Here is a 12,335-nt window from a genome sequence, read left to right as displayed (position 1 = left end):
CCGGCTCCAAAGGTCACTTGTTTAGGAGAATGCAAATTGAACAATGTAAACTAAAAATCCATTACAAGACAAATAAAATGACTGGTGCTACGGATACATATCCTGAGAATCTTTTATTGTTGTTTTTGTTCTGATTTTTTTTTTCTTCTACAGGTGGAGAAATCGCTTCTTGTCCTCATTAAATCTTGGCCAAACGAAATAGCTAAGATTGACAAGTGAAACCTTTTATACGCATCAATGAAAGTGCACATCTGGGTGCACAAACACACTTGACAGAAAGAAGGAAATGGATTCTTCCAATAAGGCAGTAGTAACTGATAAGCCCCATGCACTTTGTATTCCATACCCAGCTAAAAGCCACATAAAGGGAATGCTAAAACTTTCAAAGCTTCTCCACCATAAAGGTTTTCACATTACCTTTGTCAACATTGAGTTCAACCACCAACATTTTTTGCAATCTAGAGGTCCCAACTCCTTAGATGGCTTGTCTGACTTCCGATTTGAAACCATTCCAGACGGCCTTCCCCCATCGGACCACAACGCTACCCAAGATATCCATTTTCTTTGTGATTCTGTTATGAAAAACTTCTTGGCACCATTTTCTGATCTCCTTGTAAAGCTCAATGGTGCAACTTCAAAGAATCCTCCAGTGACTTGTATTATCTTAGATGGTTTCATGCCATTCACCATTACTGCTGCTCAAGAACTTGGAATTCCTATTGTAATGTTCTTCACTATTTCTGCTTGTAGCTTAATGGGTTTTATGTAGCTTCCTTCTCTCAAAGACAAAGTAATCATACCACTTAAAGGTGTAAAAAAAACGCAATTCCCTACTGAAATCTTGCATTATTTTGTCACAACTAATCACAAATTTTTGAGCTAAAATCATTCATTGATTTTGCAGATGAGAGTTACTTCGCAAACGGGTATTTGGATAGAGTAATAGACTGGATTCCAGGCATGAAAAACATCCGTCTAAGGGATCTCCCAAGTCTCGTTCAAACCATAGATCCAAATGATGCTGTCTTTAAACTTGTGATCAAAGTAGTAGAAAGAGCTCCTAAAGCTTCGGGAATTGTTATTCACACGTTCAACGCATTAGAAAAAGAGGTATTGGATGCTCTTTCAACCATGTTTACTCATGTATATGCCATTGGCCCTCTTCAACCACTACTAATCAATCACTTACCCAATGATGTTCCGAAATCAATTGGGTACAATTTATGGAAAGAAGAAACTGAGTGCCTCAATTGGCTTAACTCTAAATCACCCAACTCAATAATATATGTGAATTTTGGTAGCATAACTGTTATGACATGAAAACAATTGATTGAGTTTGGTTGTGGACTTGCAAATAGTAAGCACCCATTTTTGTGGATAATTAGGTCTAATTTAGTTGTTGGAGAATCAACCATTTTGCCACCTGAGTTTGAGGTAGAAAGTAAAGAAAGAGGCTTCATAGCTAGTTGGTGCCCTCAAGAGGAAGTGTTGAACCACGCTGCAGTGGGAGGCTTCAAAACACATAGTGGATGGAATTCAACCATTGAAAGTGTGTCCGCAGGAGTACCAATGCTTTGTTGGCCATTTTTGGGCGATCAACAAACAAACTGCAAGTATACTTGCAATGAATGGGGCATTGGCATGGAAATTGATAATGATGTCAAAAGAGAGAAAGTAGAGAAGATTGTGAGAGAATTAATGGAAACAGAAAAGGGTAAGAAAATGAAGAAAAATGCAATGGAGTGGAAAAAAATTGCCGAAGAGGCCACTTGCCCACTTGGATCTTCATCCATTAACTTTAACAATCTGGTGAGTGAAGTTCTTTTATCAAAGGGGTAAATATATTTTGAAGAATTTTTTTTTGACGTGACAATAATAAGGTACCCGCTACTAAGTTTGTTTATATTAAGTCTGGCTAGAAATAACTATCATCTATTGCCTATAAATAGAAAACTTTGTTCTTCAAGGAAGGGCCCTTGACCATCCAACATGGAAGATGCAATGGCAAATTCAGATTCTCTATCAAGAGACCTCTATGTAGAGATGTAGACTTATCAATGTAAACTTGTAGAAGATTGTGGGCTAAGTCCCCATTTATTTGAATCCTTGTTGAATGAAACTTGTATCTTTTGTGAGTGCATCATCCTACTTCAATTAGGCTTTGTTAAGTAGGCATTGCAATCATCCTCATTCTGATCGTTGTTATATTGTGTATTTAGCAAAAATTCCTATTAAGTTGGTGTTACCGAACCCATTCCTTCTCTTGTGAAGTCAAATTCACTGCCTTGATCAGTGGTTTTCAATTACTTTGAGCGGACAAAATCTGGTTTGTACTCAAACTAAGTTCTCAATGGGTCTGCTACTTGTTTATAAGCCCTCTCAAACTCGTTCTCCTCTTGTAAAGTCATTATTGCGCCACATGTATTGTTTGTTAGGTGATGATCAAATCAAGCACTCCCGTCCTTGTATGACTAAGCATTGCATTAACATTCATTGCACTGTTTGCAGAACGAATGAATGATAAACTAGTGGAAATCATTGCTTGAAAAAGACTATGACAGGTACTTGTTTCTTTATTGTGTAAGTGAGAAATAATTACCGGGTGAATTGTAGTCTTTCAATTCTGGACTAAGTTGGTGTGAAATTCATGAGTATTTATAGGTGTTAATGACAGTTTATGGATTTGGTTAGGTTTAATTTAGAGTTATTTTAATATACGTCATTGATATTGAATTTGAATTTTGATTAACGGTGGATGTGGGTTTAGAATTTCACCAACTCTTTGTTAAGCATAGTCCATAGAGCTCATCTGTGCAAGAAGAGTAGAAGACATACAAACACGACCACGTTTATGACAAAAGGATTGCCCAAAGCTGTGTGTTTTGTTTAAAGAAGACACGCGTGAAACATTAGCTCCTGAAGTTCAAGCGTGTGATCACTTACTCACACAACGGCAACGCGGTCTCTAGCTCAAGTCTAATAGGAATATATGGTCCTCAACATGGTGCCGTTTGGAGTAACTAAATTATAACAAACTTTGTAACAGATTTTCCCTCCAGATTTTGGCACTAAAATCTGTTAGCTTAGCTGTCATTTTCTGTTACTAACAGAATCAATTTTTGGTGAATTAGATCATGTGGTAGAAGTCTTAAGACAGAATTTTTTTTCTAAATAACAATAAATATTAAAAAATTTAGTTAGTTGTCACGTTGAAAAAGAATTTTGAAAACTAGCATCTCGAGTGTCTAAAACTCGAGTTTCAAGATAAAAATCAAGTTTTTGAGGTTTGATGTGTAAAAAAAATCCAAGTGAAAATCGAGTTTTAAAAACTCGAGTTCAGAAAACGCCCCTATAGGGCTTAAAAATGTCACTATAGGGCTTAAAAATGGAGTTATAAAAAAAATTTAACAGAAAAACGCCACTATAGGGCTTTAAAACGTCAGTATAGGGCATAAAAACGCCACTATAGGGCTCACTGAACCTGGTATTAGCACTTATGAAAAAATTTTGCAGAAAAACGCCGCTATAGGGATTTAAAACGTCACTATAAGACTTAAAAACGCCACTATAGGGGCAATAAAACTATAATTTTTTTTGCATGGAACTCGAGTTTTTAAAACTCGAGATTTATGTAAATGGATCTTGATTTTCTAAAGCTCGAGATGCCTAGTTTCCTTTATAGTTTCACGCGTTGTCTAACTAATCAAATACTCTTCTTAACCATTATTATTCTGCCCATTCCCCCTCTTAAGACATGTATAAGTAGTCACAGATGTGTTGTATATTATTCATTGAGTTCAGATTCCATTTTTGCGTAAGAAAAATATCTCTCTCTCTCTCTCTCTCTCTACTATTCCGCCATTATTGGTTTATTTTCAAGAACTCAACAATTTCTTCATGGTATCAGAGCCTATCTTGGGAAGCTCTAATATGTCATCTTCAACCTTAGCCTCTGGTAGTTTTACCTCCAATACCTCAACTATCTTGGGAAGCTCTAATCTGGAGTATTGATGTCAAGATTTGGCTTTGAAAGAAAATCAAAGGCAAAAATCAATTTTTTTTTTCCTACCAATCAACCTACGGACTCACTTACTCCATCCAGAAAAATGAAATTAGGTGTGCATCTTTTGAGTGCTTCTGCTCCTGGTCATCGTCTTGTCAGAAATTTCCATAGATTGACCATCTTTTGCTTTGTCGTCATTTGGAACATAGCATTATTGAGAGGGAAAATTTGATTTTTTTACGCATTGGGTTCTTCTTTGCTATTTTAGATTATAAAATCTCACAATAATAGCCATCTGGTGTGAGGAGGGTAAGAGATCTAAGATTCTAAATAGGTTTGTGTAAGAGCTCAAAAAATGGCTCAAGCCCACTTAAAATAGTGGAACTCAGTATTTTTGGCCCAACATAATTAATTTGTAAGAGAGCAAGCTTTCTAAGTCAACTATAATGCTATGTAAGATCCAAGAGTGAAATTAACGAAGTAATGACTCATAATATGATGAAATGAAGCACAAGTTAAGTATACTCTTCCTCGGGCTTTTCTGAGGAAGGATAGTTCATATATTGTTTGCTATCTTCTTTAAACAAGTTGATACACTCTTATCTCTAGTTTTGCTTCTATTTCTCCACCCCTTTCTTAGAGGGGTTCCTTTCCTTTATATAGTCTCCCCTAATGCATCTGAGCCCTTCACCTGTATGCCTTAGCGTTGTAGTTGGGATGCTTATCCCATCATGAGCTGTAAAACTATTGTTCAGGTGTCTTTTTCTCACAAATGCGGCCAACTCAGTTGATGCAATGCATTGAATGCAATGGTGATGGCTACCTTCCCCAAATATTTCCTCTCTTCTTCACATGCACATCTCTGAAGTCTCTTAAGTGCCCTACTTTTTGGTGCAGGTGGCCAACTAAGGCATTCTCGAGGTGCATTTGTTCCTTGGACTCCTCGGGCAATGGGTTCGTCTGTTTCTCATCCTCGGACTTCTATTCTCATGTTAAGTTTGAATCAGTGTGGTCTTCATGTCCTCTCTCCTCGGGCTTAGTCCATGTGTTAGGTCTGGATTGGTGCATGGATGGGCCTTTTCCCATCCTTGGATTGGGCCTTTGGGCTTTACACTTGTTTGGATCCCTACTTCCCACAGTTTGCTAGCGGGCCAAGAAAAGAAAAGAAAAAAAAGAAAGAAAGAAAGAAAAAGAATGAGACAGTGTTAACAGATGTTAGCTAAGTTATTAAACTAGATAGGTGGCAGTAATTTAGAAGGGGTACTTAAGGAATTGTATATAAGGTACTGTATCTAAGTTTTACCATTTTATTTATTATTGTATCCTAGTATATAACCCCGTGCATATACACGAGTACATTTAAAAACAATCAAAATTATATATATATATATATATATTATAATTTAGAGTCTAATTGGATCTAGACTCTTTGGGTTTTGCACTCAATAATCCACTTGCCACAAAAATTAAAAATTTAGATGCGCAAAATTGAACTCCAATTAAAATTCAATTTAGAATCTAATTGAATTTAAACTATTTGATTTTTGTACCTAATAATTCACTTAACACACAAATTTTGCCACAAAAATTAAAAAAAATTAGATGAGACACATGGCACAAATTTGAACTCCAACTAAAATTCAATATAAAATCTAATTGAATTTAGACACTTTGATTTTTACACCTAATAATTCACTTGAAATACAAATTTAAAAATTAGATAAGACACGTGGCGAAAAATTAGACTCCAATTTATAATTTAATTAGATTCTTTCGTTCACAGGCCAAGCGGCCCATTTCTTGAAGAAGCAGTATGGCTCAATCCAAACAAGTCAGTAAGAATTTTTCTTTTCCCTTTTAGGTTAGCCATTAGGGAACCTAAATTATAAAAAATCTAATAAAAAGATAATTTCAATATATCGAAGCTACAAAAAGAAGATAAAAAATAAAAATAAAAACACGCAAGTATATGAAATTTTACAATTTCATTCTACAAACGAAATGAAAAAGCAAAAAGAAACTGATGAGAGATAAAAGTAAAAGCTGGGAATGTTGATATTAAAGTAATAAAATAAGAGAAAGTTTGAAATAATAATAGAAAAGAGAAAAATTGAGAAAGAGAGAGCAATAGATGATATTTGTTGCAACTGCAAAGTTACAAGCACTGCTAATTAGAACTCACAACCACAAGATCTCTCTTAGTACTTTTTTTTTTATGAAAAATAAAAAGGTAAATTATATATTTAGTCTCTAATTTTTACGTTGTATATCAATTTGGTTTCTGACATTTCAAATGTGTTAATTTGGTACCTAACCTTTTGGTACTATATCAAAAAGGTCCCTACAGATAAATAATTGATAAAAAATGTTGGCTAACCATCAAAATAAGCTATTGGTTTAATGCCATGTAAGACTACCACACTGCCATGTCAGCATTACCTAAATAAAAAATAAGTAAAAGCATGCTTAGTGAGTAAGCTCACGTGTTTTGTAAAAAAAAAAAAAAAAATCTCTAGTCCATGATTTCCTAGGTAAAAAATAATAAAAATAAATCCCTAACAGAAGAGATTGGTAATTTCGATTTCATGGTGGTGACGCTAGACGGTCAAGCATGGTGCCCAATGGTGAAGACCAACGACGATTGATTTGCTAGTGATGCTGATTTTGGTATAATCTCTCTATTTATTCAAATGGTTTTTTTTTTTGGAAATACTACCACAAACAAATACTTAAAAGCAACAATGGAAGATAAGAGAATAGATTGGTTTTGTGTGACTTGAATTGATCTAAGTTGCACAAATATTGACACATGTACGGGTACAGGTACAGGGAGTACGACAATTTTTAAAACAAAAGTACGACATGTTTGGGATATGGCTATTAATTAATTGATTAATTTTATATATTTTTGACAATTTATATTCATTTTAGAATTTAAATTAAATAAGAATAGCAAAGAAGAACAATAAGGCCAAAGAAAAGTCATAGGCATTAAAAGTAATATAATACATAATAGACATATTTTTAGTTTAAAGTTTTAAAAATAATAATAATATACAAAATGGTTTTATTAAAGAGTCATAGACTCATAGCTATTCACGTGACATCCTTCAGAGCATAAAAGTTGAAATTGAATGCCAACGGGGGATGGTTTAGTTGTTAAGGTTAGGGCACTTTGTCTAATCTACCTATGGTCGAGTCTTGCTGCCAACAGTCCTTCATTGGTGGGCATTTATAAGGGTTGGCTCGCGGGTCTTAACCTAAGCACCCTACACGGGAACAAGTGTAGCTTAGCTAACCCCAATTTTTCCTCTACCCACCTCTACTATGTAAAAAAGAAAAGAAAAAAGAAATTGAATTGAATAGAAAACACGTGGGTCACGTGAAAATTAAAAAGCAACACACAAAAGACTAAGACCAAAATGAAAAAGCAACGGAAGAAACTAAAAAGGAGGAAACAACGCTGAGGTAATTTGTAGGATAGCATTAGTGAGGGAAAGAATATAATAAGTTGACATGCGTTAGAAACAATACTGCAAACTAGCATCTCGAGTTTTAAAGGCTTGATTTCCATCTAAATATCGAGTCTCAAAGACTTGAGTTCTACTTGCTGATTTGGGGTTTTTTTCTTGCAACTTCGACGAGTTGGAGGAGAGAATGTATCAAGATTTGCTATCCATGTTTTTTGTTGACATGGGAACTTAAGGTACTGGACATAAGGTACTATAAGTTTTGCCCTTTCTTTTTTTCTTTTTTCTTTTAAAATTTTAAATTTAGGTAAGGTTGACATAGCTGTCCAGGTGATTTTAATAACAATAATTAGTATGTTTGTATTATGAAACAATATGCTAAATGAACTAATAATTTATTTTTTATTTTCTTACTAGTACTATGGACTGTTAGGGACATAATTATGTAATTGGCTAATCCTTTGATAAAACGCACTTTACTTGTAATTTGGTAGATCTAGAATGAGTTTAGTACTTCAAGAAACAAGTGTTCAAGTTTAGTATTGAAGTCTTGCAGATCTGATCAAGAAACAAATGAAGGAAGTATTGTTCATTAAAGCTTGACAAAAGTCTCAACAGAATCATTTCTATCAAGAATTACTGTTGAAGCTTGACAGAAGTTCGACATAAGTTGTATCTATCGAGAATTACGAAATCAGGTTTTCCAGATCTGATTACACACATATCCTTGAGTATTTGTGTTGGGTTTCTTTTCTCACAATCCTAGACATATATAAGGATTATTTTAATGACCGTCACAAGGTAATGCAAGGTGTTGCAAAATAATAATCCATGTATATTGTGACAAGAGACAAAAATTGCTCTAGTTCATCATATTCTCTGTAGAAGCTACTGCGTCTTTACGCCAAGGGTTTTATGACTAAGGAACTTCCTGATCTTTACTGTTGATGAACTGAAGAACTTTGCAGTCAAGAATCTTCCTAAAGTTGGTGTGTTAGTCATGTACTAGGATTTTTGCATCATTGGTTAGTCACATACTGGGATTTGTGCATTGAATAGAGAGATTGTCGTTACAATACAAGTCCAATTGAATATTGGGGTAAGAGTTCAACTGTAAGTTGGTTTTGGGTACTGGGATTCCTTTTACTTATAAATGCTTGTGATTGATAATAGTGAATTCTTGAGAATGGTGGCCTTAAATTCACTCGGTGGGGTTTTGCCTCGGTAGTTTTCTCCGTTCGTAAACAAATCACCTGTGTCAAATTTAATTTTCACTGTATTTAGTTATTTGGTGATTTGTTTGTGCTACCACGCTATTGCATGTAATTTGATTAATTAATTAACTTGAGTAATTAATTAATTTGCTAAGGGGTCAATTTATTTTAACCCAACATGGACAAATTTGTAATAAGGAAACCTCATAGTCATAGACCACAAGATTCAGCTTCTATCTAAAATTCATTTTTTTATTAACCTTTTAAAAATAAAATAAAAAATCTTGGAGCCACCACTACTGTTTACATGATTACCTATAGTCAAGGGCCCAACAAACGTTGAAGCCTAAGGCGATATATTTAAATGGTACCTTTTTGTTATTAATTAAATAATATTTAACTAGTTTTCAACATCATAATTTTTTTTTTTTGAGAAGCAACATCATAATTTCTATATAACAAAAATGCATTCTTTTTATCTTGTAATATGTTTTTTATTTTTTATTCTAAGAAATGCTAAAACTATAACAAATTTTACTAAAAAAAAGTACAAATGTTATAGCAATGAATGTGATTAATGACACTTCAAGAAGATAATAAAAAAGTATTTGAATGAATGATGTTAAGGATATTATAAATTTTACAACATGATGCTTATAAAGATGTATCACTAGGTAATTTAAAAATACATTTAATAGGTTGTTGACGCCTACAAATCATATTAATTGTTACATTAATTTGTATAAAGGTTTTGTAAGCCATATGTATTAAAAATTGTAATATCTTTAGCATTACTCAATTCTTTTATACTTTTTAAAAGTAGAAAAAATATGTAAAACTAATTTTTTTCTTATATCTCAAAAAAAAAAAAATATATATATATATATATATCTCAATTTTTGCCCCAAAATTTGGAGGCCTTTCTTTAGTAGGGGCCCTAGGCGATTTTTTTTCTTATATCTCAAAAAAAAAAAAATATATATATATATATATATCTCAATTTTTGCCCCAAAATTTGGAGGCCTTTCTTTAGTAGGGGCCCTAGGCGATTGCCTAAGTGGCCTGAGCCTAGGGCCGGCCCTGCCTATAGTAAATAGTGCGTTTAAGTACGAGATGAAGGGAATATACTGGCCGCCCCAAAGGTCACTTGTTTGGGAGAATGCAAATTTAACAACGCAAACTAAAAATCCATTACAAGACAAATAAAATGACTGGTGCTACAGATACATATCCTGAGAATCTTTTTTTGTTGTTTTTGTTTTGATTTTTTTTTCTTCTACCGGTGGAGAAATCACTTCTTATCCTCGTTAAATCTTGGCCAAACGAAATAGCTAAGATTGACAAGTGAAACCTTTTATATGCATCAACGAAAGTGCACATCTGGGTGCACAAACACACATAACCGAAAGAAGGAAATGGATTCTTCCATTAAGGCAGTAGTAACTGATAAGCCTCATGCAGTTTGTATTCCATGCCCAGCTCAAAGCCACATAAAGGCAATGCTAAAACTTTCAAAGCTTCTCCACCATAAAGGTTTTCACATTACCTTTGTCAACACTGAGTTCAACCACCAACGTTTTCTGCAATCTAGAGGTACCAACTCCTTAGATGGCATGTCTGACTTCCGATTTGAAACCATTCCAGACGGCCTCCCTCCATCGGACCTCAATGCTACCCAAGATCTCCATTTTCTTTGTGATTCCATTATGAAAAACTTCTTGGCACCATTTTCTGATCTCCTTGTAAAACTCAATGGTGCAACTTCAAAGAACCCTCCAGTGACTTGTATTATCTCAGATGGTTTCATGCCGTTCAGCATTACTGCTGCTCAAGAACTTGGAATTCCTATTGTAATGTTCTTCACTATTTCTGCTTGTAGCTTAATGGGTTTTATGCAGCTTCCTTCTCTCAAAGACAAAGGAATCATACCACTTAAAGGTGTAAAAAAAAAACGCAATTCCCTACTGAAATCTTGCATTATTTTGTTACAACTAATCACAAATTTTTAAGCTAAAATCATTCATTGATTTTGCAGATGAGAGTTACTTCACAAATGGGTATTTGGACAGAGTGATAGACTGGATCCCAGGTATGAAAAACATCCGTCTAAGGGATCTCCCAAGTTTCGTTCAAACCATAGATCCAAATGATGCTGTCTTTAAACTTGTGATCGAAGCAGCAGAAAGAGCTCCTAAAACTTCGGGAATTGTTATTCACACTTTCAACGCATTAGAAAAAGAGGTATTGGATGCTCTTTCAACCATGTTTACTCATGTATATGCCATTGGCCCTCTTCAACCTCTACTAATCAATCACTTACCCAATGACCTTTCAAAATCAATTGGGTACAATTTATGGAAAGAAGAAACTGAGTGCCTCGATTGGCTTAACTCTAAATTACCAAACTCAGTAATATATGTGAATTTTGGTAGCATAATTGTTATGACACGAAAACAATTGATTGAGTTTGGTTGTGGACTTGCAAATAGTAAGCACCCCTTTTTGTGGATAATTAGGTCTGATTTAGTTGTTGGAGAATCAACCATTTTGCCACCTGAGTTTGAGGTAGAAAGTAAAGAAAGAGGCTTCATAGCTAGTTGGTGCCCTCAAGAGGAAGTGTTGAACCACCCTGCAGTGGGAGGGTTCATAACACATAGCGGATGGAATTCAACCATTGAAAGTGTGTATGCAGGAGTACCAATGCTTTGTTGGCCATTTTTGGGCGATCAACAAACAAACTGCAAGTATACTTGCAATGAATGGGGCATTGGCATGGAAATTGATAATGATGTCAAAAGAGAGAAAGTAGAGAAGATTGTGAGGGAATTAATGGAAACAGAAAAGGGTAAGAAAATGAAGAAAAATGCAATGGAGTGGAAAAAAATTGCCGAAGAAGCCACTTGTCCACTTGGATCTTCATCCATTAACTTTAACAATTTGGTGAGTGAAGTTCTTTTATCAAAGGGCTAAATATATTTTCAAGAAATTTTTTTTTTTGACGTGACAATAATAAGGTACCCGCTATTAAGTTAGTTTATATTAAGTTTGGCTAGAAATAACTATCATCTATTGCCTATAAATAGAAAACTTTACTCTACAAGAAAGGGCCCTTCACCATCCAACATCGAAGATGCAATGGCAAATTCAGATTCTCTATCAAGAGACCTCTATGTAGAGATGTAGACTTATCAATGTAAACTTGTAGAAGATTGTGGGCTAAGTCCCCATGTATTTGAATCCTTGTTCAATGAAATATATATCTTTTGTGAGTGCATCATCCTCACTTCAAGTAGGCTTTGTTAAGTAGGCATTGCAATCATCCTCATTCTGATCGTTGTTATATTGTGTACTTCGCAAAAATTCCTATTAAGTTGGTGTTACCAAGCCCATTCCTTCTCTTGTGAAGTCAAATTAACTGCCTTGATCAGTGGTTTTCAATTACTTTGAGCGGACAAAATCTGGTTTGTACTCAAACTAAGTTCTCAATGGGTCTGCTACTTGTTTATAAGCCCTCTCAAACTCGTTCTCCTCTTGTAAAGTTATTATTGCGCCACATGTATTGTTTGTTAGGTGATGATCAAGTCAAGCACTCCCGTCCTTGTATGACTAAACATTGCATTAACATTCATTGCACTGATTGCAGAACGA

At 34.6% G+C, this 12,335-nt stretch overlaps 1 protein-coding gene and 1 pseudogene across 1 annotated transcript; both read left to right on the top strand.

The window, feature by feature from the left end:
* Positions 1–286: 286 nt before the first annotated feature.
* On the top strand, positions 287–1,880 carry LOC111999539 (7-deoxyloganetin glucosyltransferase-like; annotated as a pseudogene).
* Positions 1,881–10,044: 8,164 nt separating this feature from the next.
* On the top strand, positions 10,045–12,037 carry LOC111999535 (7-deoxyloganetin glucosyltransferase). The gene is made up of 2 exons (XM_024031667.2): positions 10,045–10,625; positions 10,723–12,037. Exons 1-2 carry the CDS (start codon positions 10,046–10,048, stop codon positions 11,655–11,657), a joined length of 1,515 nt encoding a protein of 504 aa, XP_023887435.2. The 5' UTR covers position 10,045; the 3' UTR covers positions 11,658–12,037.
* The last annotated feature ends 298 nt before the right edge of the window (positions 12,038–12,335 follow it).

The sequence above is a fragment of the Quercus suber genome, unplaced genomic scaffold (genome assembly GCF_002906115.3).
Source record: "Quercus suber isolate HL8 unplaced genomic scaffold, Cork oak 2.0 scaffold_207, whole genome shotgun sequence".
NCBI classification, from domain to species: Eukaryota; Viridiplantae; Streptophyta; class Magnoliopsida; order Fagales; family Fagaceae; genus Quercus; species Quercus suber.
Note: the sequence above shows the minus strand (reverse complement) of the source record. Positions and strands in the feature narration are given on the sequence as shown.

Excerpts from the sequence above, each read along its gene's own strand:
- LOC111999535 (XM_024031667.2), top strand. The coding sequence starts at position 10,046 with ATGCATCAACGAAAGTGCACATCTGGGTGCACAAACACACATAACCGA. Across the intron at positions 10,626-10,722 it reads AGGAATCATACCACTTAAAG|ATGAGAGTTACTTCACAAAT; the intron begins GTGTAAAAAAAA and ends TTGATTTTGCAG.